At 40.2% G+C, this 24,952-nt stretch overlaps 1 protein-coding gene across 5 annotated transcripts in view; it reads right to left on the bottom strand.

The window, feature by feature from the left end:
* The window catches only part of LOC129732029 (GPI ethanolamine phosphate transferase 1), a 385,316-nt gene that overhangs the window by 124,988 nt on the left and 235,376 nt on the right, over positions 1–24,952 (bottom strand). For 4 of the 5 annotated variants that reach the window (XM_055692484.1, XM_055692483.1, XM_055692486.1 and 1 more), the window contains 2 exons: positions 24,262–24,453; positions 2,807–3,032 (listed from right to left, as the gene is read on the bottom strand). In XM_055692484.1, the coding sequence (XP_055548459.1) occupies positions 2,807–3,032; positions 24,262–24,453 (418 nt within the window). The remainder of the gene's footprint in view (positions 1–2,806; positions 3,033–24,261; positions 24,454–24,952) is intronic. The other variant, XM_055692485.1, reaches the window with a different exon arrangement.

Raw genomic sequence — 24,952 nt, 5'->3', positions numbered from 1 at the left:
CTGTCATATGGATTAATCACAAAATTGCAACTTCTATAAAATGGAGAATATTCAATGAATCAACTTTCCTTAGGGCACTTACTTACTTACTTTACTTTACTTTGTGGCTAACGGACCGTCCACCGGTCCAGGGCCGAACGAATCAGAGATGTCCAGCTTCTCCTGTCTTGGACAGCCGTTCTCCAGTCTCCTCGTACACCAGCAGATCGTGCATCTTTTTCCACCACGTGCGAGGCCTACCACGGAGCCGACGGCCTCTTCCTGGTTCTCTACTGAAGATAGTTTTGGCGGCTCTCTCGTCAGGTATTCTGGCTCCATGTCCAGCCCACTGAAGCCTGCCCCGCTGTATTACCTTCACTATATCAGCATGTTTGTATACCTAGTACAACTCGTGATTCATGCGTCTGCGCCACACTCCATCTTTCAGTTTACCGCCAAGTATCGATCGCAGAACTTTACGCTCAAAAACTCCGAGCACTCGTCGATCAGCTTCCTTCAGCGTCCATGCTTCATGTCCGTAAAGGGCCACCGGGAGTATCAGCGTCCTATACAGCGCTAGTTTTGTGCGAGTTTGCAAACTACGGGACCTTAGCTGGTTACGTAGTCCGTAGAAGGCCCTGTTCGCAGCTGCAACTCGTCGTTTCACTTCGGCTCGGCTCATATCGTTGTCACATGTCACAAGTGTACCAAGATAAACGAATTCGTCAACCACTTCAAATCGTTCCCCATCTATCTCCACCCCAGCACCACCACCACGGTGACTCCCACGCTCTCTGCCAGCTACCACGTACTTCGTTTTGGCAGAGTTAATGACAAGCCCCAATCTCGCTGCTTCCCTCTTAAAAAGTACGAAAGCCTCCTCCACGGCCTTACGGTTGATACCGATGATATCGATGTCGTCAGCAAAACCATGAAACAGACAGCATAGCTGTCCTCTGCGCTGGCGAGCACCTGCTCCTCGAACTCGCACTTCTTCCGACGGTGGGTTCTATTTTCGGCAGCTTTTGCCACCCTGTATCTCTCGCTGTTCTGGCGCGTAGCCGCAGTGAGCATGCGGCTCCTAGCACGGTTCTTCTCATCTGTCGCTTTCTGGCACTAGGCATCGAACTAGCCATTAGGCTGTCTTCCACGCGTCGTACCTACCACCTCTCTACCTACCAACGGCTCTAAAATCTAGTTTTTTGGGTCAAAATAATTTCGATCATGTTTGTGCCGCTTTGGAAACAGTGTCCCCCACCGCGTCAAAAACGGAAATCGTGCGGCACTTTGTGGACGACGGCTATGCCCGTTCCGGCATCTACAACATCTTGACACTATTGGACAACGTTCAGAGCATCGAAAGAAAGCCCGGTTCCGGACGGCCAACGACCCTGAGCGACAAGAAGCTTCAAAGGATGCTGAAGAGGAAGACCGAGGGAAAAGTGGTTGAATCGCTGCGTGCACTTTACGAAAGGTTGGTGCATGCGGTAAAACATTGAAAGAGTATCTGAAGAACATGGACATACATGTCAGAAAGCGGTAGTCCCATCCACTGGTCTCAGAGCTGCAGGCAATCACGCAGCGACAGCGGTTGAATAAGATTGTCAAGTCGATTTTCCCGGCGAACCGCTACGTGGCAGCGGTGATGGACGACGAGACCTATCTCACCCTGGATAGCAGGGCATTTCGTATTTTACCTCCTCTACGAAGGAAGTGAGCACCAAGGTGAAGTTTATTCCACAGACCAAGTTCCCCAAGGCTGTGGTTGACAATCAGCGAGAAAGGGATGTCAAAATTGCTCTTCTTTCGCTCCGGGCTGGCCGTAAACGGGGAAAATTTATAGTAGGAAGTGCCTGCCAGAAGTTGCGTCGTTCATCAAGTTCTGGCCAACAAAACGCCCAACGTCCCCCAGCTGCGTCCCATCGAGAATTTCTGGGCCAACTTGAAGCGCAAGATCTATTCCAACAATTTTTTCGCGAAAACGAAGGAGGAATTAATAAAAAAAATATCGGGCAAAGAGCTTAAAAACATGCCTACACGCAAGTTTTTGTCCGCCATGGCGAATTTTCCGCTTAACTGCCAGAAAGCCGGACGCAAGGACGTGAATTTTTTTGCGAGGATTACGTTACATGGCAAATTTATCCAACTCAATTATCTGTCTTAGTTTTTTTTCATCACCATTTGAAGAAAGTCCATTTTTTACCGCAAACGTTATTATGACGAATATAGCCAAAATGAGAACTCTACAAAATTCAATCAAACTTAGATAAAAAACAAGAAATTGGAATTTGGACTATTAAAAAACGATTTTGTGTTTCTTGTCAATTTATAATATAATTACTGTTGAATCATTCCATACCAAGTGATCAGGCAAATGCAACGAGCCTCTTTGATTCGTTCCAAAATAAATAAATTTATTTGTTTTAGGTCGAAGCTAAAAAAACCAAAGTTTTGTGTCAATCGAACAAATCCCACGCCAATTGTGAAAAACACAATTTTAGTTTTCAAACAAAAATATCAATACTGCCAAAACTGGTGATGCCGTTCGATTGAAAAAAATTTCCAAACCTTTAAAAATAATTTCTAACATTGTAGCACTTACGGTTTCTTAGATATGATGTTTACCTAAACATGGAAAATAATGTTTTGTCAAAAATGGGAAAAAGGAATGCCCCGCAATTAGCGGGGTGTTGTTCGATTGACACGAAACTTTTGATTTTTTTGTTTCGACCTCAAACAAGTCAATTTATTTATTTTGGAGCGAATCAGGGAGGGTTGTTGCATTTGCCTGATCAATTGGTATGGAATAACCCTGTTACTGTCTTACCTGTGTTATATAAGCATATTATGCAAACAACCACCAATGCGATGAGAACCGATCTAGTTTGGGTTGGTGTATTTAAAATAGGATTTATAAAAACATTCCTTACTATGAATAAAATCCAACCGATCATTGTAAAAGTAAGAGCTAAGAGTAGTTCATATTTATAGTATGTTTGATAAAATTCTATCGCAGCGATAACCACATCCATCAAAGATTCACTAGATGTTATCTGTAACAAGAGAAAGTAGAATATTAGTATATGCGCAATAGAGACAGCCAAACCGTATTAAAATGTGACAAGAATAAAAACAACAATGGACTTTTACATTAAAAACTAAAAAGTGAAGTGAAATAAAAGTGTAATGTAAAAGTGTGTAGATTCTATCAATAGCTCGAAGCAAAACTAATGAATTTTAACAATGAACTGTTGTGTACACAACAGAGCTTTTCCATGCCTAATGATCTGACAGTACGCAAAAAGTTAATCGATCATTTTTTATTTTAATGAAATTTTGCACATGTATTTGACTTAGCAAACCGAGTATTTATCGCGGGTGGATCCCATTTTTCAGATTAATATTTAGATTGTTTCAAACAACTTGTCCATCCTAAACTTTTGGGAAAAGTCTAGGATGGATGAGTAAAAGATAAATTGCTTATTAAAAGTTAAATTTTAGGGAAAATCAATTTTCATTTTTTATTAGTACTTTTATTAGTACAAAAAAGCTAAATTTCTTTTAAAATTTGTTTTCCGTTAAGACTTGAAATTGTTTCAAAATTTGGTAAGCACTTTTTTCAATTTCAATTTTTGAACAAAAAATTTGAATGCATCGATTTTTAATATATTTGAAAACTAAGTTTGGAAAATTAGAGCTTTTGATAAAAATACGCCTTTTTAATCAGTTTTTCGTGGTTCTCCAGCAACAAGTATAAATTCAATGGAATGTATGATCAATGTAACAAAAATTCATCCTTGGACAACAAAATGATTAGATGAATAATTCTGCGTCCTTTGATGAAAGTTATCTTCGTCCTTTGAATTATTCAACCCGTGCACATAAGACGATACTAATATTGAGCAGCTGAATTATCCAAAAACGAATATCATGTTCAGGAAGTTTCGAACACATGATTTTGTAGTTAATGATCTATATTCCTGAATGAAATCTCGATGCATGAAACAATTCATGTTGAAAAATGTCTCTAAAGTTACCTATTTCAGAAATAAATAAAAAAATGTTTCTGAATATATGAAATCCCACTAAAGCTGTATATTTGTATACAATTAAGAGATTATTTTCGTCGAGAGGAATCGACGTAACGGCTGGTTCGACGAGGAGTGTCAGACGATTCTAGACGAAAAGAATGCAGCGCGGGTATTGATGCTGCAGCATGGGACCCGTCAAAACGTGATGTGATATAAACTGAAGCGAAGACAGCAGACCCATTTGTTCCGGGACAAAAAGCGCAGAATGGAAGAAATGTATCTTTCACAAGAAACACGTAAGTTCTACAAGAAACTGAACCCATTCCACGCCAGCTTTGTGCCGCGAGCCGAAATGTGTCGGTTTAACGATGAAGGAATCTTGATGGATGAACGTGAGGTGATCGACAGGTGGAAGCAGCACTACAATGAACACCTGAATGGCGCAGAGGCAGAGGACCAAGGCGGCAGGAGGACCGACCTCGTCAGCACAGCGGATGAGGGAGACATTCCGACCCCTACGAGAGGTGAAATTAAGGATGCCATCAAGCAGCCCAAGAACAACAAATCAGCTGGAGAAGATGGCATCGCAGCGGAGCATATCAAACTGGGATGGGATAGGATGGCTTCCTGTTTGCACTAGCTGATAGTCAGGATCTGGGATACAGAACAGATACCGGAGGAGTGGAAGGAAGGAGTAATATGCCCAATATACAAGAAGGGTGACAAGTTGGAATGTGAGAACTATCGAGCGATCACGATTCCCAACGCAGCATACAAAGTGCTCTCCCAAATCGTCTTTCACCGTTTTTCGCCGTCTCTCGCCGCTAGCAGTGAGCAATCGACAACGGACCAAATCTTTACGCTGCGGCAGGTCCTCCAAAAGTGTCGCGAATACCAAGTCCCGACCCAGTATTCAGGAATTCGCGAAAGCTGGAAGGGTACCGGACAACAATCCCGCAAAAATGATGTTCATCTCGAATCCGGCCGGTACAAGACGTAGAGGTGCACAACGAGCTAGGTGGTTAGACCAAGTGGAGCAAGATCTTGGAGGTGTGGGACTCCCAAGAAACTGGAGATAAGCTGCTATGAACCGAGGACGTTGGCGTAATATTGTGACGCAGGTGAAATCATGAGGGATGTTTCACCAGGAAAGTAAGTAAGTGATTATTTTATTAGTTTCATAAAACTGGAAGAAAAATAAATTTCAACCGTATAGAGCCAGTCGCAGGCCACATGGAAAACAAAAAACTCTTTTTGTGCCCTTTCTTTGTTGAAAGTTTGCGGAAAATTTGCGTTTTGGTTGAAAATGATGACTAAACATTCTTTATTTTTCTACAGGTTTTGAATTTTTGGGAGAGTAATTAACAAAATACTTCGTATATCATAGCAGTTTGGTCCAGAACACATTTAGAAAACGTAAAGTTAGTATGATAAGAGATTTGCCTTTGTTCACGTGGTTTATGGACAACCCCTTGTCACTACAACACTTTTCTCATATAACAAAATAATCTACAGTAGTACCCAACAATATGACACCTAAAAATTAATTTGGCCAAAAATCTTAATTTTTCGATCATCTCGTTGAGCCAAGGAAATGTTTCTAAGCCGTGGGATAAAGTCCTGGCAACACTTCCAAACTTTAAACCCGGTGTAAACAATCGCGCGATTTAAGAGCCGAATTTAAAGAGTTCAATCACGGAAAAATTTCTCGCGAGTGATAATTATAGGGAAACAAAGTGTCACGGGGGCCTAGTGTGGTTGGTAACGTCTCCGCCAACCACGCTCGACGCCTGGGTTCGAATCCCACCGCCGACATAGGTGTCGATGGTTGTGAGGTGGCGTGATCCACTCACAACCAACCCAACTGGTCTAGATTCAATCCTAGCCGACACCGGGAGATTTTCTGAGGCGAAAAATCTCTGGGCTCACGCCTTCCATCGCATGAGGAAGTAAAGCCGTTGGCGCCGGTCCGTTTATAAACGGGTCGTGAGTTAGGGTCCTGGGTGTGGAGTCGCCTCCCTGGGCGTCGGTGATTGGCCACAACAGTGGCGGAACTAGACCGACGGAAAATAAGCGAGAATAAAAAAAAAAAAAGTGTCACGGTACGCGGATAAAAAGAAATTTGAGTGATTAGTGTTGTGTCTTGCCTCTAGTAAGAATTGTTTGCGGCGCCCTTTCCCAAGCAAAGAACAACTAACCGGCTGATAGCTTAAGGGCGGTGTTTGGGTATGAGTGACGTTGGCGAGTGGTATAGAAAAAGTGAAACATCACGTGGTTGTAAAATCGCCACAGGTCTGAGCATCTAAGCTCATCGTGTGCACGTTACATTATTAAAGGTATGTGGAATAATGTGAGTTGCATGTGATAATAATATTAAAAATATGCTTGGCTATATGTCTACACTGGGCATTGTTTTAAATAGCTTACGGGCATAAATGCTCGTTTCCCCTGCCTGCCAACGGAATCTCACATACAAACTCCGATCATATTGGGCATACACATATTGGGCGATACCAAAGATCGATAACTGTGAATCGATATTTAGGTTATGATATTTAATCGATAACCTTTAATCGTTTTACAGATAACGAAAGTTCGATGTGTCGCAATCAATTTAATGTGTGCCACTTTAAATATTTTTGGTTTCTGTCTATTCCAGTGCTACCAGGATGACTGAAAATATGGAGATCGGAAACGAAGTTGACCAACTCCAAAGCCGTTCGCTAGAAGACGTTGCATCATGCTCGTCTTCGATATTGAACTCACCGGAGGTCAACGTCGTTGATTCGGAAACCTTTTCCGATGGTGTATCTACTGCTGCAGTTGTGGAGGATACAGCGATGGAAAGCCATGAAGAGTCGGCGCAAGTCCAAGGGGCTCTTCATGGCAAGAAATTTCCCAGAAGACTGTGTGGCTCGGAAAGGAAGCGGTTCAAGAAGTTGCTTGAACACGGGCACAATAGAGACGAGGCACGTCTTCTCGCAATTAACCCTTCGAAAACGAGCCAAAATCAGACAGTCAAGAGACCGAGACAGATCGACTCCTCTAATTGCAGTGAAAGCAATCCTCTTCCAAAAAGGAAGAAGGAATGCCAGACTTCTACTGCTACTCGGAAGGAGTCAGTGAATAGGCGGATGGAGGTGATCAGAGGTAATACCACTGGGACTGCAAAAAGCCCGGTCGGCAAACCTGAAGCGCCCCCTACCTACACTGAAGTCCTTAGCCAGTTCAAGGTTGGACTGATTCTTAAGGACTTTCCGATGTCTCGGCTCTCGACTACCATGATGGAACTAGCAGAAGAGTCCATCCTGGCTATAGTCGTTGATAAGAGAAAGGAACAATTCAAGCCCAAATTCACCAACTGCAGGTTTGGGTCCGGGTTTATGGTAATAGAACCAGGAAACTGCAGACTGGCTGAAAGGAATTGTTCCGAGTATCAAGCCATGGGAAACAGCTGATCTGATGGTTGTTGATAGTGAATCTATCCCGAGACCATAAATTTTAGCAGTCTTCTTTCCCAAGTGAGAAAAACGACAATGAAACGATATTGGCTCTGGTTGAAGGCCATAACGACATTACCACTGATTCTTGGAGGGTGTTAAACGCAAGCCCATCAAGAATCATGTGCAGCTTATCCTGTCAGTAGACGAAGCGTCAGCGAAGAAAATCGCTGATTGGAACTACAAACTGAATTATAAATTCGGAATTATATACCCGCGGAAAATCAGGGCTGGTCGAAATTTCAAAAGCGCCAGGTCTGAATCCATGAAAAATGCTGTAATCGTCGAGAAAGTTCTGCCCTCACTACCGAGTGATAGCAAAAACCGGTGTAAACAGCCTGTTCAAGGGAGCACACCTGAGGGAGAGCAAAACAGGCACTCAAAGGTACCCTTGAATAATCACCGTACGCAGGGGGAGCGAAGGAAGCCCCCGGGAGCAAAGCTGTACCGAGATGGACGACAAGAACATTAAGGTCATCCAGGTGAACCTGCATCATGCAAAAGGGGCAAGAAAACCAAAGAAAACATCAACGTGGCTATTGTCCAAGAGCCATGGGAGAACAAAAATAAAGTCTTAGGACTTTCAACAAATAAGGGTAAGCTCCTTTATGATGATTCTGCGCCTGCACCAAGAGCAGCGCTTTTGGTAAGTAGTAATACCAACTTCACGCCAATTACAGAATTCATCGGTCGGGATATAGTTGCTGTGCAAGTGGAACTGCCAACGACACGGGAAAAAGCGGAAATAATGGTGGCCTCCGCCTACTTCCCAGGGGAACTAAAAGAAGCCCCTCTCAGGGAAGTACAGGAGTTTATAGCGCACTGCAAGAGGCAAAATAAGCAGTTCATCGTTGGGTGTGATGCAAACGCCCATCACACAATATGGGGAAGCACACACATAAACAAAAGAGGTGAGTGCCTTTTTGAATATATACTATCTAATAATATTGATATATGCAATCGAGGTAATAATCCAACTTTTGTAAATGCAATTCGACAAGAAGTGCTCGACCTAACCTTATCGAGCGCTAAACTATCGGAAAAAATCTTCAACTGGCATGTATCTGATGAGATTTCTCTATCGGATCACAAGCAAATTTTGTTTGACTATAACGCAGGGGACTTTGTAACAGAAGTTTATAGAAACCCTAGAAAAACCAACTGGGAGCTTTTTCATTCAAAAATAGTTCGTGATGAATCTACCTTTGAAGGGCAAATCCAGACAATAAAAGAACTGGAGGATTCATCACAAAATTTACGAATAAAATCATAGCCCTTTATAACCAAAGCTGTCCAACCAAGAAGCGAGTATCCAACAAAGACGCGCCTTGGTGGAACAAAAATCTAGAAAAACTGAGGAAGTTAACTAGAAGGTTGTTCGACAGAGCCAAGTTAACCTCAAATTGGGATGCTTATAGAGAGTCCCTTGCGCAATACAATAAAGAAATTAGGAAATCACGCAGGAGGGGATGGAGATTAATGTGTGAACAAATTGAAAGCACCCCTGCAGCTGCAAGAGTACACAAAGCCCTGTCCAAAGATCACACGAATGGCTTGGGCAGAATAAAGAAGGTCGACGGTACTTTTACTACCGATTCTCTTGAAACACTCAATGTTATGATGGAGAAACATTTCCCAGGATCACGATCCATTCTAGAAAAAGAAACGCAGGACTAAAATGCGCCATGTGCTGGTTCGACTATCGCTAGGACAAATGCGCATTACATAGCCTGCGATATCTTCACAGAATCGAAAGTGGAATGGGCAATCAACTCATTCGACCCCTTTAAGTCCCCGGGATTGGATGGATTATTACCAATAATGCTTCAACGGTGTGGAAGGGTAATAATTCCATTCATAACCGAGATATTTAGGGCAAGCCTGACACTTAATTACATACCCACCAACTGGAGAAAAACGAGAGTGATCTTCATACCAAAGGCTGGGAAGCGCGACAAAACACTTCCAAAAGCCTTTAGACCTATTAGTCTAACCTCCATTATGTTAAAAATTATGGAAAAACTAATTGACTATCACGTTAAATCAACGTACCTAAAAACCTCTCCGCTGAGTAGGTATCAGTTTGCATATCGAAGCAACATGTCAACAGTGGATGCAATACATATGCTGACGACAAAAATAGCGAAATCTATAGATACAAAAGAAATCGCACTCGCTGCGTTCTTAGACATAGAGGGAGCTTTTGATAATGTATTCCATCACTCAATGTTGAATGCAATGGGACACCATGGGTTTGATACATATACCTTAAAATGGATTAAAACCATGCTTAATAGTCGTGAGATAACTGCATTATTGGGTAATACTACCCTTACAAGGAGCACAACTAAGGGATACCCGCAAGGTGGAGTTCTATCGCCTTTGCTGTGGTCATTGGTTGTAGACCAGCTACTTAGAAACCTAACTGAGCTAGGTTTCGAAGTTGTCGGATTCGCCGATGATGTTGTGATTCTTGTGAGGAGAAAATTCGACAGTACAGTATCGAAGAGAGTGCAGGTAGCTCTAAACTATACTTTAGAATGGTGTAGACAAGAGGGGCTGACCATTAACCCCTCTTAAACAACCATTATTCCCTTCACCCGGAAAAGAAGGTACAACTTGAAGAGCCTGAAGCCGGGCGAGACTACACTGCAGCTTTCCACTGAGACTAAACATCTTGGAGTAGTTTTAGATCAGAAACTCAGCTGGAATGCACATATTGAATATGTCATCGGTAAAGATACGAGTGCCCTCTGGGCATGTAGCAAAGTTATTGGCAGAACATGGGGTCTAAGGCCAAGTATGATTTATTGGTTGTACCAGGCAATAATAAGACCAAGAATAACGTATGCCTCGCTAGTGTGGTGGCCTAAAACAAAAGAAAGGTCAACGCAGAACAAGCTTGGCAAGTTGCAGAGGCTAATTTGTAATGCAATTACAGGAGTAATGAAAAGTGCTCCGTCGAAAGCCTTAGATGCAATTCTGCATCTATTACCACTCCACCAGGTAGTAAAACTTGAGGCGGAAAAAAGTGCATTGAGACTAACACGCCTTAAAAAAGTACCTGATGGAGATCAGACAGGCCAGCTGGCAATCCTCAAACATTTCCAGCTGAGCAAACATATACCAGGTATCGAAGACTGGATGAATAAAGAAGCAAACTTCGAAATACCTTTCAAAATCATAGAGACCGAACGGGAAGTTTAGGAACAAGGTGGCCCGAATATTCGACAAGGCTCTGTCGTCTTTTACACAGATGGCTCAAAAATGAATGATTCAACCGGAGCAGGTATAAATGGTCCTGGGATAAGTATCTCGATACCAATGGGCCGTTGGCCTACAGTGTTCCAGGCCGAAATATTTGCAATTTATGAATGTGCACTAGTCTGTTCGGCTAGGATATACAAGCATGCTAACATATGCATTTTTTCTGATAGCCAAACAGCACTTAAAGCACTAAAAGCCTTCACATGTACCTCTAAGCTAGTATGGGAGTGCATCCATTTCACTGAAACAACTGGCAGAAAGGAACCAAGTGGGAGTGGAGTGGAAGGCAATGAAAAAGCAGATACGTTAGCTAGACAGGGGTCATGTACCGATTTCATTGGCCCAGAACCGTTCTGTGGGGTGTCATCAAGCGCCTTGAAAGCAGAATTAAAAACCTGGGAACATAGGACAATACAAGAGAACTGGATGTGCTCAGTAGGGCTACGCCAGTCTAAACGCTTTATAAGACCAAGTGTCAAGAAAAGCCAGCAATTGCTTAGTTTAAATAAAAAGGGACTAAGGACAATTACCGGACTGTTTACAGGACACTGTCCAAGTAAGCATCACCTGAAACAAATTGGTCAGTCAGATGACGAAATTTGTCGTCTCTGCGGGTTCGAATGTGAAACCGCAGAACACTTGCTCTGCCACTGCAGTGCACTAATACAGCGCAGAATAAGAGCCTTTGGAAAAGGAACTTTGGAGCCATTTGAGGTCTGGTCTGCGAATCCTAATGAGGTAATACATTTCATACGAAATTCAGTGCCTAATTGGGAGAAAGAGTGCGATATGACAACGACGATCACTTCCATCAATAGTGATATGTCTGCCACGAGTTCCTAGACTAAAGAAGAGGTAGACCACAAAAGATCAAAATAATGGTCGCAGTGGTCCAAATCTTACAAAAAAAAAAGCCGTGGGATAAAAAAGTTACTGAGCATTTCGTGCATGAATTTTTGAGGTTTAGCACTTTATACAGATAAAAAAACATCTCAAATACCAAATCGTTAAGAAAATCAGTACGTATTTTGAGACAAAAGTGCAATATACCAGTAGATTCAGCTTCTACCTGCATTTTGAAGACATGAAACGTATGGTTTAAGCCTTCTTGAGTTCTCTTGAGAATGTAAAATTCAAAAAAGTAGGTTTTTCCATACAAATTTTCATACAAATTTGAAATGCAATGCGGCTAGTAAAAACAAAACCAATCGACATTCGATAAATTAAGAATTTTTTGGGACCCCAAATCGAACAAAAAAAGTAGGAGGGTGGTACCCAAGACACGACCGCATGACGTTGAACTACGGTATTTTTATATTCCATTGAAACAAATAGTAGACGGAATTGTAACTCTAGTGTTTTCTGCAATTTTATCTAACAATGCATTTCTAAATGCGGAGACGTTAAAGCGTTATAAATAATAATATATACTAAAAGAATGGATCTGCGCTGTCACTTTAGGAAAGCTTTTCTTCGTAGCTGCACTACCAAAACAATCATTTATTTAGCGAATTGGGTAAAATTTTCCTATCTTAGCAAAAAGCAAACTCAACAAGATTATCTGAAATTAGAGACCGGAACGATTCAAGCGGAAATTCTAAGATTGGAAATCGTTTGACATTAAACCGATCAAACTCATTCTAGGTTAGCTCCAGCCAAGCATATAACTTTATGTATTTTAAGAAATTACGTTTATTTCAATAACTTAAAAAAGCAAGAACTCAATTACACGCTTCTTGCGTAGTTGTTATCAAGGTTCTGGCGAGTGTAGGGGTAAAATGAACCGTTGAGAGCAAAAGTGGTACATGTGCCATTTTTACACTTTTTGGGTTTTTTAATAAATTGATGCAGAACGCAATAATGCATTAGAATATCCAAGAAAAGCCGAGATCTGATAACCTAAACCAAAGTTAAAGCCAACACAATTTTCGGTAATTAACATTATCACCGTTTCGTTGAGAGCAAAAGTGGTACATGTCAAGACTGTGCATGTTAGATGAATTGTAAGTCGAGGATCTTAGGATATAAAACAATCATGTCTTCAGCAAAGTTGGTCAAGTGATTGAATACTTTCAGATGAAGATTTGTCTGCTTTGGAATTTTCTCACTACGTGGCGCTAGTGTACCCGTGACTATCTTGTAACAGAAAGCATTTTACCTATATTAGTATCAACTCGTATGCTGTTACCAAATACATATACACTTGCGCCACGAAGAGACAGAATTCCTTAACAAACAGATCATCGTTCTATAGTACGTAATTACTTGGACAAGTCTGCTGAAGACATGGATGTTCTATGTCTTAAGATTTAAAGCTATAATGCATCCTTCATGCTCACACTGGACATGTACCACTTTTGCTCTCAACGTTTTCAAGTTGTCATTATTTTTCTCATAGAACAAAAGTGGTACCTGTTTTTCCATTGAAGTTTGTGTAAGTTTCTCAACCAGAACTCGTTATGCTTTCATGTACTGTCTTTTGAAACCTTTCCAGCAATGATTTAGTGCAGTTACATTGGAAAAAATTGTTGAAAATAATATACTATTTGAGTGTTTTCGTTTATCGCGTCTCCTGAAAAATTTACTCAATGGCACATGTACCACTTTTGCTCTCAGCGGCTTATATATTACTTCTTTAATTATGATTTAAAGCCTTTCTGAATGTTTTTCACGGTAGAGACAAGCTTGTTTTTTTTTTCTCTGTGTGCGAGAAACTGAAACAAAACCGCGCACCGAGAAACAAAAACGACGATTAAATGTATGCTGAATTGAGAAAACTTCGCTGATAATTTATGGTACTCCATTTACCGATAATTTACGGTACCTAAAAGAACCTGTTTTGATCTAAACAAAATTTCTAGCAAATAAGTGTTGATCATTCATCGGCAGTATTTTTTCCTTGATGAATGAAGATTGGCTGAATAAGTTTAAATTGCTGCTGTACAGCCGAATTATCCAACCGTGTACGCTTAGACGTTTTTATACATTTGATGAAGTGTTAATGAGTAAACGAGAAAATACTAAAATTTCGATAAACACCCACTTTAGCTGCCTACACACGTGCTATAGCAATCCATACATATGAACGAATAAGAAATTTATTTCGATGGTGTGCGCTTTTATAAGCGACTAACATTTGCCACCAACTGCTTTCTGCTGCCCAAAAAAGAACCGTCTGCTTTGCCGGTCAACGCACGAATGAGAAATTCAATTCGATGGTGTGCGCTTTTGTAAGCGACCAATATTTGCCACCTCTAGCTTTCTGCTGTTTCAGAAAGAATCGTCTGCTTTGCCAGCCAACAAATGCATGAGAAATTCAATTCGATGCCGTGCGTATGATACCGGTACAGTTTCGGAATGAAAATAATGGAGTGAAATGACTTGAACTATCTTTTATTTTGAATTAGTTTACAAAGGTATAATTTTTGACAGGATAATTGCTCAGCCCTAATGGTTCACCATTTTTGTTCATAGTAGTGCTTATAGATTAATTATTGAATTATCTTGTGGATTAATTATACATCTTTGCCTTAGGGGCATGGTAAGTTTACGAAGTTAAATAAGACTGGATAACCTACCTAACTAATACTAACTTAAAACTAAATTGGCAAAGTTCGAATTGCCTCGTGAATCGACCTCTGGCGAGCTTCCCTGAACCTAGACAGACTGGACTGTTAAGGATCATCCGAAGGATCTTGTTTTAGATAACCTGTAACTTATCATGGTGACATTTGGCAAAACTTTCCCAGTTTGGCAAACCGTATTCTATCACTGGCAGGATTATCATTTTATGGACAGCAAGCTTGTTCTTAAGTGATAATTAGTGGTTTTAAAGATTTAATTAGGAAGTTGCATTTGTCTGCTGTTTTGTTTACATTTGATCTGAATATGAGCTTGCTGTTCAGAACCAGTGTGAGGTACATCACCTCTTTCGACCAGTCTATGGGTGTGTTGTTAGTGTGAACCCTGACATTATGAGGCGAAACGAGTCGGGGTGAGTTCGAGTGGGGAAACAGATTTGCCTGAGTTCTAGCCGCATTGATGCGAATCTTCCAGTTCTTGAAGTAGTCGGATAGAACATCCAGACGCGCCTGCAGGTTTCTTGTCAGCGAACGAATCACTTGCCATCTGTACATGATGGCATGATGGCGAACATAGACAGGACACCACCTTCCCGAAGGAGAGGAACGTCTGACTTGAAAATGTTAAAAAGGATAGGACCCAGTAGGCTACCCCGTGGAACCCCAGCGTCAACATTGAATGTATCAGACTGGGAATTGTTCAAGTAGACCCTAAATGATCTACCTGATAGATAGTTTTTGATGATCTTCACGAGGAAGATCGGAAAGTTGCAACGATGCAGCTTATAAAGAAGGCCACCGTGCCAGACGTTGTCGAACGCTTTTTCAACGTCTAACAACGCTATGGCAGTTGTTTTGAAAACGGATTTGTTCCGCCTTAAAATGGTCGCTACTCGAGTGAGTTGGTGCACTGTGGAGAGCCCCTTTCTGAAGCCATATTGTTCTCTATGAAAGATATTGTTTTGGTCAGCGAACTCTAGTAAACGTCTTAGAATTAGTTTTTCAAGTAATTTTGAAACGGACAATAGGAGGCTAATGGGCCGGTAGCTTTTAGCGTCGGTGGAATTTTTCCCAGGATTGTGGATGGGGATAACTTTAGCAAGCTTCCAACGGGACGGGAAGTAGCTCAGTTCCAAACACTTGTTGAAAATCTTTGCGAGGTGATGGAAGAAGTCAATGCTCAAATTTTTCAACTCGAGATTGACCATACCATCGACACCCGTGGCCCTCATATTTTTACAGGATTTAATGGTTGCCATTACCTCAGAAATTTTTGATTCATCAGGGACGTCTAGAGTTTTGACAGAGATTCTATACATTGCCGCGGCCACATCAGGTTCAAAGGGACTCACCATGGAACCTCCAAGATTATGCGAATTAACAAAATGGTTGACCAAGTGCATTAGCTTTTTCAGTTGGTTTTATTGACTGAACTTGCCCTGCGTGTTCATCAAGACGGAAGAGAGGACGAATAGGCCTGGGCTTGTTTTTCAATAATTTGGTAAGTTTCCAGAAGGGGTTTGCTCAATCTGGGAGGGAGCGAATGTGATTCTCAAAGCTTTTGTTTCTGAGATCCACCAGCCGGGTCTTGATAATTTTATTGAGACGCACAATGGGGAATCGCTGGCCATCAACCAAAAAATTTTTTTTTCGTTAGCTGTTTCATAATATTTTTCCTTTATCTCTATAACATTTAAGTGTCTAAATTCAAAATTTGGGCGCAATATCATGAAATCTAAATTTTTTATGACTTTTCAAAGCTTCGCGAACTGACGTTTTTTGTCTTTTTTTGAAAAAAAAAGTATCTTACTTTGAAACGCTCTGTAGCTTCAATGATAGCTTGGATTTTTTTCACGTCAAAGAAAAAGTTGTTGTAAATATTGTGCAAAACAAACCCTTTACATTAGATATTGTAAAATTTGGTCATAGTAGGCCTAACACTAGAAAAAATTTAAAAAACGTGATTTTTTGTAGAAAAGTAGCTTGAAAGTTTAGTTGCCGCAGTTTGCCACGGTTGTGACAACATTCAAAATTTAGGTAAAAACGTAAGCTTTCAAATGCGCTGTAGCGCAAAACTGCGCAAATTGTCACTTTAGTGAAGAAAGCGATAGCAGATTTTTTTAGTTTTTATTTTTGAAGTTGAAATTTCATCCAGGATTATATTAATCATATTCATGATACCCCATTAATGCAGATTTATGATATCGTACTCAATCCGTAGGGATAAAATATAAATTTGGGCAAAAATCACAAAATTTATCAATGAAAAGTTATAAAGTAAGTGTTAAACAAAAAAACCAATAAACAAATCTTTATGAAATTTTAATTACGTCAAACTTTTTCACTTTCTGCAAATTTAAAACAATATTAAAAACAACAGCCCTTCAATTTATGAACATGAAATTCGCTAAACTGATTGAAGTGTCAAATACTAGCAGCAAATTCATACCATCAAACTCCGGCTAACAATAGTCCGTTTGAAGATTGCTTTTACTTCGCACATACAAAAGTAAAGCACACATTTTGCTTTATGAGAAAAAAACAAAGAACAGTCGTCGCCCTCCGCATCTTTTCGTATTCATTTAGAACGTTGTGTCATTCCAGTGTCTTGGTTTACAAATTCATAAATTCCTTGAATTTTAATATGGAGCTTTCAACTTCAGCGGCACCACCTAATTCAATGTCTAGTTAGTTGGCAATTCATGGTGTTATACATGTAATTAAATGTTCTCTTTCAAACCAACCATAGGAACCGGAGATTAGGAAGATAACATATTATGAAACAATGAAACATCGAAAATTACTAGAAGAAATGGAAATTGCAGCGATAGACATTTTTCTTGCTGATAAGTATAATGAACTTAAAATTTTCTGGAAACAATTCAACACGAGATTTCAGCAATCACAGCGGTAGATGATGATGCTGATGATGATTCTTCAATTTGTTATTAGTTGGTGTTACTTATATTGTTTTAGTTTATTAAAATATATATATATATATATATATATATATATATATATATATATATATATATATATATATATATATATATATTTAGGCAAAATTTGTTTAGTTCCAGGGGTCGTCTATAAATTAAGTTTTTTTTTTTCAATGGGGAGGACGCCCTTTGCACTACTTGTGGTCAAAGATCACATAATTCTATACAAAAGGAAAAAAGTGTCAAAAAATATTAAAAATTGGATTTCATGCTTTATGGACGACCCCAAACAAAAAATGGATGCCAAATTCGTGTTCAGCGCCCCAAAATTATGTAAATACCAAGTTTTTGTCGCATTTATTGACACTTTTTTTGCTTGGCCAGCCTTTGTATGGAGTCGCCCCACTGTGAGACGGTTACAACGAGTTTTTAAATGGGGCAGACCAGTACGTTGGTAATGGCGCGTAGTTGTGTTACGGAGTCCCGGGCCCAATCGGCACGATGATAGTTGCGACGACGAGATCTAAATCGGATGGCGGAGAACCCCACTTCAGCCACTACTGGATAGTGGTCGGAGCTCAGTTCTTGGTAGGTGATTGGATTCAAGATGTTTGCAATCTTGGTGATGAAGAAGTCGATGGTCGATTGAACACCAGAACGGCTCAATCGGGTGGGCTGGACTGCTGAAGTTTCCAGATATCGTGGACTGGGATTTTGAAAATTTTAACATAACTGATCCTCTTAAAAGTCTTCTGCTGGCATTTTTACAACAGTTAAAACCTTTTTGAAGCAGTTAACTGCTAAATGTCACCTCCTTGCAGCGAGCGTATCCTTCAATGGCTAATTCATCCGCTGAGATGAAGTTTTCTATCTCTATTTCGCAGTGGAATTGTAGAAGTATCATCCCCGAAATTGATTCATTCAAAGTTTTAATTAATAAGTATAAATGCGAGGCATTTTCCCTCTGTGAAACTTGGCTTACTTCAAACGTAGATCTTAACTTCCATGGTTTCAATATGATTCGCCTAGATCGAGATTACGGAGGAGTATTTTTAGGGATTAGTGCTATTCTTTCTATCGTACTAACCTCCCCTCAGCCCCAGGCGTCGAAGCTATCACATGTTAAATGACATTACAAGGAAAAGAGCTTTGTATTGCCTCGATATATATATATATATACCCCCCAGAGTACAGGTTGGGCAACGGATGCTCTTTGATTTAATAGAACTTCTTCCCTCGCCACCCTCGCCATGACAATATTAAACAATGGGGACATGACACGCGTTCCGAAACCTCCAGCGCGCCCCAGTGCTTCAGATTTATCTCTATGTTCAACATCGCTACGGTTGGATTGCATATGGAAGGTAGCCCTTGATCCCCACGGTAGCGATCATTTGCCTATTCAACTTTCAATTGATGATGGTTCAACTCACACGCGATCAGTTGATATATCGTATGACCTCACACGGAATGTCGATTGGAAGCTTCTGATTTCAGAAGCTGTCGAATCGATTCAACATCTCCCATACAACCTCCTCGCGGGCTTGATTCTCGACGCCGCGTTGCAAGCTGAAACGAAGAAATATACCGGCGTGATGATCAAAGAACGGCCTCCCACTCCGTTGTGGAACGAAGAGTGCTCTGATGTCTACGAGAAAAAATCCGACGCGTTTAATGCCTTTTAGAAGAAAGGTAAACCCGACGACTTTAAGCGGTATTCGGAGCTTGATACCAAGTTTAAAAGCTTGGTCCGAGCAAAGAAACGCGGATATTGGGTCGGTTCGTAAACGATACGTCGAGAAGCATCCATGAGCACTCTTTGGAGCACTACCAGAAGAATGCGAAATCGTATAACAGTCAACAAAAGCGAAGAGTCTTCAGGTCGGTGGATATCTGATTTTACCAGGAAAGTATGTCGGGATTCTGTCCCTGCGCAAAACATTGTTCGCGATACGTCTCCGGGCCACGACGCGATAGAATCACCTTTCTCGATGACAGAGCTTTCAGTTGCCCTCCTGTCCTGTAACAATAAAGCGTCTGGGTTAGATAGAATCAAATTCAACTTGTTGAAGAATCTACCAGCCACTGCCAAAAGGGGGTCGAATCAAATGGTCTACTATCCGATACTCAATTTGGCTACCGCCGTGGCAATGGAACGAATGATTGTCTTGCGTTGCTTTCCACAGATATTCAACTGGCGTATGCTCGCAATGAACAAATGGCATCTGTGTTCTTGGACATTAGGGGGCTTTTTGTTCCGTTTCTAGTGACATTCTGTCGGGCAAACTTCACCGACAAGGATTTTCACCAATTTTAAACAATATTTTGCATAATTTGTTGTCCGAAAAGCATATGCATTTTACGCATGTCGATTTGGCAACATTTCGTATTAGCTGCATGGGTCTTCCCCAGGGCTCATGCTTAAGCACCTTTCTTTACAATTTTTATGTGAATGACATTAACGCATGTCTGGCAAATTTATGCACGATAAGACAACTTGCAGACGACAGCATGGTCTCTGTTACAGATGTCAAAGGTGCTGATTTGCAAGGACCATTGCAAGATACTTTGGACAATTTGTCTGCTGGGGCTTTACAGCTAGGTATCGAATTCTCTTTGAAGTGGATAGTGATTTTTCTAAGAAGCGCTAGCCTGCTCAGCTCCACTTACAGTTAATGGGTGAACGATTTCTCAGGTTTTGGCATAGAAATATCTTGGTGTCTGGTTCGATTCGAAAGGCACCTGGGGATGTCACGTTCGGTATTTGATGAAAAAATGTCAACAGCGAGTGAATTTCCTCGGAACAATTAATGGATCATGATGGGGCGCCCACCCAGGAGACCTTATAAGGTTTTACAATATTGTCGGTGCTTGAGTACGGGTTTTTTGCTTCCGCTCCGCTGCAAACACCCATTTAATCAAGCTGGAACGATTGCAGTATCGTTGTTTGCGTATTGCCTTAGGTTGCATGCATTCGACCCATACGATGAGCTTGGAAGCTTTAACCGGCGTTCTCCCATTAAAAGACCGCTTTTGGGATCTGACTACTCGTATTCTCAGCATTTTGATAGGTATTCTCATCATTTCGATAGGCTAGTTGAACTTAATTCTCAAACCCGTTTCATGACTGTGTATTTCAATCACATGTCTCAAATTATCAATCCTTTACTCATACACCTCCAATCGTGTCAACTTATTAAATACTTCTGTTTCTACTGTGTTTTTCGATACATCCATGATGGAAGAAACTCGTGGAATCCCGGATTACTTACGGGTGCAGCAGATCCCTGAAATATTTTTTAACAAATATAAAAACATCAACTGCGACAATGCGTTTTGTACTGATGGATCACTTCTCAACGGGTCAACTGGCTTCGGTATCTTCAACAACAATTTTTTCGCTTCCTACAAGCTCGATGCTGCCTCTGTTTACGTTGCAGATTGGCTGCAATTCAGTATACCTTAGGGATTATCGAAAAAACGCCCACGGACCATTATTTCATCTTTACGGACAGCCTCAGCTCTATTGAGGCTCTCCGATCGATGAAGGATGTAAGGCACTCTCCGTATTTCCTGGGGAAAATACGGGAAAATCTGAGTGCTTTATTCGAAAAATCTTCCCAGATTACCTTAGTGTGGGTCCCTTCTCACCGCTCGATACCGGGCAATGAGAAAGCGGACACTTTGGCTATGGTGGGCGCAACAAACGGTAATATTTACGACAGACCAATTGCCTACAATGAATTTTTAAAATTTTCACGTCATAGCAAACTTGTCAACTGGTAGACCTCGTGGGATTAGGGAGAATAGGAAAGGTGGCTACAGAGCATCATACCCAAGGTATCCACCAAACCTTGGTTTCGGGAGTTGAATGTAGGACGAGACTTCATTCGCGTGATGTCTCGGATTATGTCCAATCAGTACGGGTTAGGCGCACATCTACGGCTTACGGACAGTAATCATTGCGTTTGTGGATTGGGGTATCATAACATTGAACACGTGGTTTGAGTGTGTGCTGAGTCCCGTGGCGCCAGATCTCTACTCTTGGATACCCTAAGGGCCCGAGGAATACAGCCCTATGTGCCAGTTCGTGATATCCTCGCTCAGCGAAACCTGCCAGACATGCTACATGTTTATAGCTACTTGAAGAGCATCAAGGTGCCAATTTAACAGCGAAACGAGTCTCTGATGAAAAAACCATGTTAATTTTAGTAATAGATTTAGTTTCAGCTCGTATTCGGCAGCGAGGATAAAAAATTTGCCTTTAGCTTATAAGATATTTTAGACCATAAGGCATTAAATATAATTAGCTCCGTAAAACATTAATTTGTATTGTGCCGTGTCAAATGAATGTTGTGGACAAAAAAACGAGTAAGTGATATGCAAATAGCGCGACATGCAAGTAAATTTTCAAATTTATTGTGTAAAATAAGTATGATTAGAATTAAATTCAGAATAATAAGCATTTCCATTGCATACAACACAAACGGGTTTTGATTTTCCATATTTCACAAACAAAGTTTACTATTTTATCATTTTTTGAAAAGCTTGAGATGATTTTAAACAGATTCCCACAAAAAAGTCAAAATCATCAAAAATCGATATGGGGCGGATATGCGAAGAGCGGCAGTTTGGGCTCCAAGCAACCCTAAACTTACCGGAAGTCAATTGGTTTCGTCTACGCATGGCGCATTGCATTGTAAATTTCTTACAAATGCTTACGAAGAGGGAGAAAGGGCTTCCAGAAAACCATACGTAAGAATGAATAAAAAACAAACAAAAAATAATTTTCAAAATTAAAAAACATAATTCAGTGCAAACATATCTCGCTAAAATTCTAACAGATGAACCGAAGGTAGGTAGCGAATCCACCCCAGCTTAATGAATATGTACTTTAGTTCAACCTGTATTGGTTAACGTTTTCTGTTTTTTATTCTCTACGAATTTGTTATATACAAAAAAAAGGTTTTTATTTGTAAAACTGAACATGTTTTTGAATTAATTCCAAACTTAATTTTGAAATATTTCAGAGATGATGCATTTGATAGCATTAAACTATCATTGTTTAACCAATAATATTGTAGTTTTCGTAAAAAAAGAATTTCAAAAAGTGAGTTTTTTGCGATGTATTACATTGGTCGACAAAAGCGAGAAAGTTGGAATAAGGCCAAAAAAGTTGTTTCAAAAAGATTATAGCTTTTAAACATTCTTGTGAATATTGAAACCCCTAATGAATGCAGAAGTACGTCAAAAAGCCGCAGAGTAATTGCTCGCCCGGGTCGTCGCTTCCGCGTTTGCTTACAGGAAAGCTTATTGAGGTCTCTGAAGTAGTTTTCTTTGCTTGGGGCACCAAAATTCACAGCAACTGTAAAAAAAGCTTAAATATTTCATTTTTTTCCAGTTTGAGCTGTAGTGCATAACCTGTGTTTACCAGTGTAATTTACAATTATATTTTTATGTTTTTTCTTAATTTTTTTGCCAATTTTTTTGTTCTACGGTGTATATTTTATCGAAAAGCGCTACATTACAGTCCACAACTTGCTTGTAGACATTATACCGATCATAATCACCGTTCTTCCAAAATTGAATTTTTTCTTTTTCGAAAAATTTTTAACCTCTTTTGTTTATTTTTCATATGTTTTGTTGTGAAGAAACTTTTTAGCCCGCTGTATATTTTTTCCGGAGAGACAAAATTATTATCAAAAACTTTGCCGAAGATATCAAACCGATCGAACAAACCGTACGGGCGGAGGCCTAGCGTGGTTGATAACGTCTCCGCCAACCACGCTCGACGCTTGGGTTCGAATCCTAACGCCGACATAGGTGTCGATGGTTGTGGGGTGGCATGATCCACTCACAACCAACCCAACTGGTCTAGATTCAATTCTAGCCAACATCGGGAGATTTTCTGAGGTGAAAAATCTCTGGAATCACGCCTTCCATCGCATGAGGAAGTAAAGCCTTTGGCTCCGGTCCGTTAATCAACTGGTCGTAAGTTAAGTAAGAGAATAAAAAAAACAAGCCGTTAAGGCTCGTAGAGAATAGAAAACAGAATATTTGTGTAATTTTCAATACCCTTTTTCAGCTCATAGGAACATTTGCGCAAAGTGTCAGTTAGAAAAAAAATTATCGATTAAAGTGGTTATCTGTTTTTGTGGAATTGCACAGTTGATCTTACGGAATTCCGTAATCCACGTGGACAGATTTTAGACGATTATGACCACCCCCCCCCCCCTGGACAACTGTCCATATAAATACTAAAAACTTTGTATGGATCGTGGACATCGCAAATACACCCCCTTCCCCCCCCAACCCAGCTGTCCACGTGGTATGTGGATGGCCCCTAATGGAATTCAATTTTTAAGATGAAACTGTCGTCGAATTTGTTTTCGCGGTGTAGCTGTACCGTCCAGGACTACACTTTGCAGCTTAAAAAAACACTTTTAGTTGCATTGGTATGCGTAATAATAGGGATAGCTATGAATTTGTTTTGTTTTGATCATTATCAGCATTTTTGTCAAGTTTCCATTTAAGGTTTTCATATCGCCAACGTGCTGAAAAAAAATAACCTGACACTTTACCACTGCAACGAGAATCGAATCAAACCAGTTTTTTCACATACGTGTGAATGTGTTGGTAACTTTTAAAAGAACACTCTGCTTCTTTCGGGTGTAGTCCGGGACAGAAAAAATGTAGTCAGAGACAGAAAAAGTGTAGTCTGGAAAGTAAAAAAAAAAACATTTAGAAGGTACAAAGTGTAGTCCGAGTGTAGCTACACCGCGTAAACGAATTCGACATATATAACAGTTTTGCACTCCTAAAATAACAGTAATAATGTCGAATGAAAATGAATTAATAATATATTTCTACATAATGCACTGAATTGGATCGACTTTGCCGTTTGTTTTTCCGTGTGACCATATTTTTTAATCTGTATAGCAATCTTATTTAATTTTAGTGTTACCATTTGTTTATACTGTTTGATTTTTTTTGCATGTTCAATGTCCTTTTGCAACGTCTCGATTAATTTCATATAATTGGACTCCTTCGTCGACAATGGCCATTTAAATAATTTTCGATTGCAATTTTCCTGCCACCGATAATACTGATGAAGCAGTTGATCTGTATTTTTCTCCATTGATCGTGCTGCGTATATCTGAAAAAATATTTGTATGAGAATTGGCTTAAAAAAAATAAAACAATAATTATTCGTAGTCGACTACAACACACGCCGTGTCAGAATCGGCAATCGGCATATTATGCAACTTCAACGCGTCTCGGGTTTCTCTTCGCCAAAGATAGGTTGGGGTCCAAGCTTTCAAATGAAAGTGGTTTTAAAATATTTTATCGGGGAATAAAAAACGATTGAATTTTTTTCAAGTGTTTTGACCATTTTTGCTCGTATGTGGCGACACCATTGAACTATATGGTATGATAACGATATAAACAATTTATATTTATATTTATATTTATTGAATTAATTTCAACCATCCAAGGTATAAATGAAATATTAAAGCTATGTGGCTGGGAAAAGCCACCTTGAGTAGAAATTAGTTCATCCTCAAAGTGGCATAAAAACCCAGCATCTTTTTCATAGAACATGGGTCATTCCATACGAAGTGTACATGCCACTTGGACACGACCATCACAGATTT

This window comes from Wyeomyia smithii, chromosome 3 (assembly GCF_029784165.1).
Source record: "Wyeomyia smithii strain HCP4-BCI-WySm-NY-G18 chromosome 3, ASM2978416v1, whole genome shotgun sequence".
NCBI lineage: Eukaryota > Metazoa > Arthropoda > Insecta > Diptera > Culicidae > Wyeomyia > Wyeomyia smithii.
This window is presented reverse-complemented; position numbering and strand designations above follow the sequence as displayed.